General features: G+C 65.7%; 1 protein-coding gene across 1 annotated transcript in view; it reads left to right on the top strand.

Moving 5' to 3' along the window:
- Positions 1-113, top strand: part of LOC104492565 (uncharacterized protein KIAA1522-like) — a gene marked incomplete at both ends in the record, with an annotated part of 576 nt that extends 463 nt beyond the window's left edge. Inside the window, one exon of the mRNA XM_010135143.1 lies at positions 58-113. Within this exon, the coding sequence (XP_010133445.1) occupies positions 58-113 (56 nt within the window). The remainder of the gene's footprint in view (positions 1-57) is intronic.
- Positions 114-682: the final 569 nt, after the last annotated feature.

Below are 682 nucleotides of genomic sequence, written 5' to 3' on the forward strand. Positions count from 1 at the left end.
GGCTGGTGGCTCTCCCAGCTCCCCTGGAGGGATTCACCCCCTGCCTTCCCTCCGCAGAGAAGCAGAAGCAGACCAAAAGTGCCTGGGACCACGGGGACACCAGCAGCCTCCAGGTGAGCCCTGCCCCGGAGCTGGCTCTGCCCAGCAGCGCTCTCAGGGTGCCTGGGCGGTGAGGGGACACAGGGCGGCTCCTCTGTCCCCCCTGGGTGGTGTTTGGGGGCTGGAGGCAGACGGGGAAACAGCCCTGAGGTTGCAGAGCCGTGGCCAGAGGGTTCATGGGGCAGTAAGGGGCTGTGTGTCCCTTTGGTCACCTTTGTTATCCCCTTTGCTCCGTGACAAGCTGCTGTCCTCGTCCTCAGCCTTAGCCCGTCCTGCCCTGTCTTGTGGAGCTCTGCCTGGGGACCCTCACCGTGCCTGTGTCCCTCTGTCCCCCCACTCCCACTCCACTGGTGTCCCCTGGCAGCCCCGAGCGAGGTGGGGTGACGGGGTGGTGCAACAGCCGTATCCAGCGCCGTGGCCAGGCTCCTCCCTGGCTGCTGACGAGGAGAAACTCCCACTCTCTTGGCCAAGCTGGGCTTTGCCGCTTCCCCAGGCTCTGACCCCGCTGCCAGCACCTCTCCCACCCATGTTTGCTCAAGCTGCTGCTTCCCGCTGGCTCTCAGTCCCCTTAACCCCTTGGAAG

Source organism: Buceros rhinoceros, unplaced genomic scaffold, assembly GCF_000710305.1.
Source record: "Buceros rhinoceros silvestris isolate BGI_N320 unplaced genomic scaffold, ASM71030v1 scaffold21944, whole genome shotgun sequence".
Lineage (NCBI taxonomy): Eukaryota > Metazoa > Chordata > Aves > Bucerotiformes > Bucerotidae > Buceros > Buceros rhinoceros.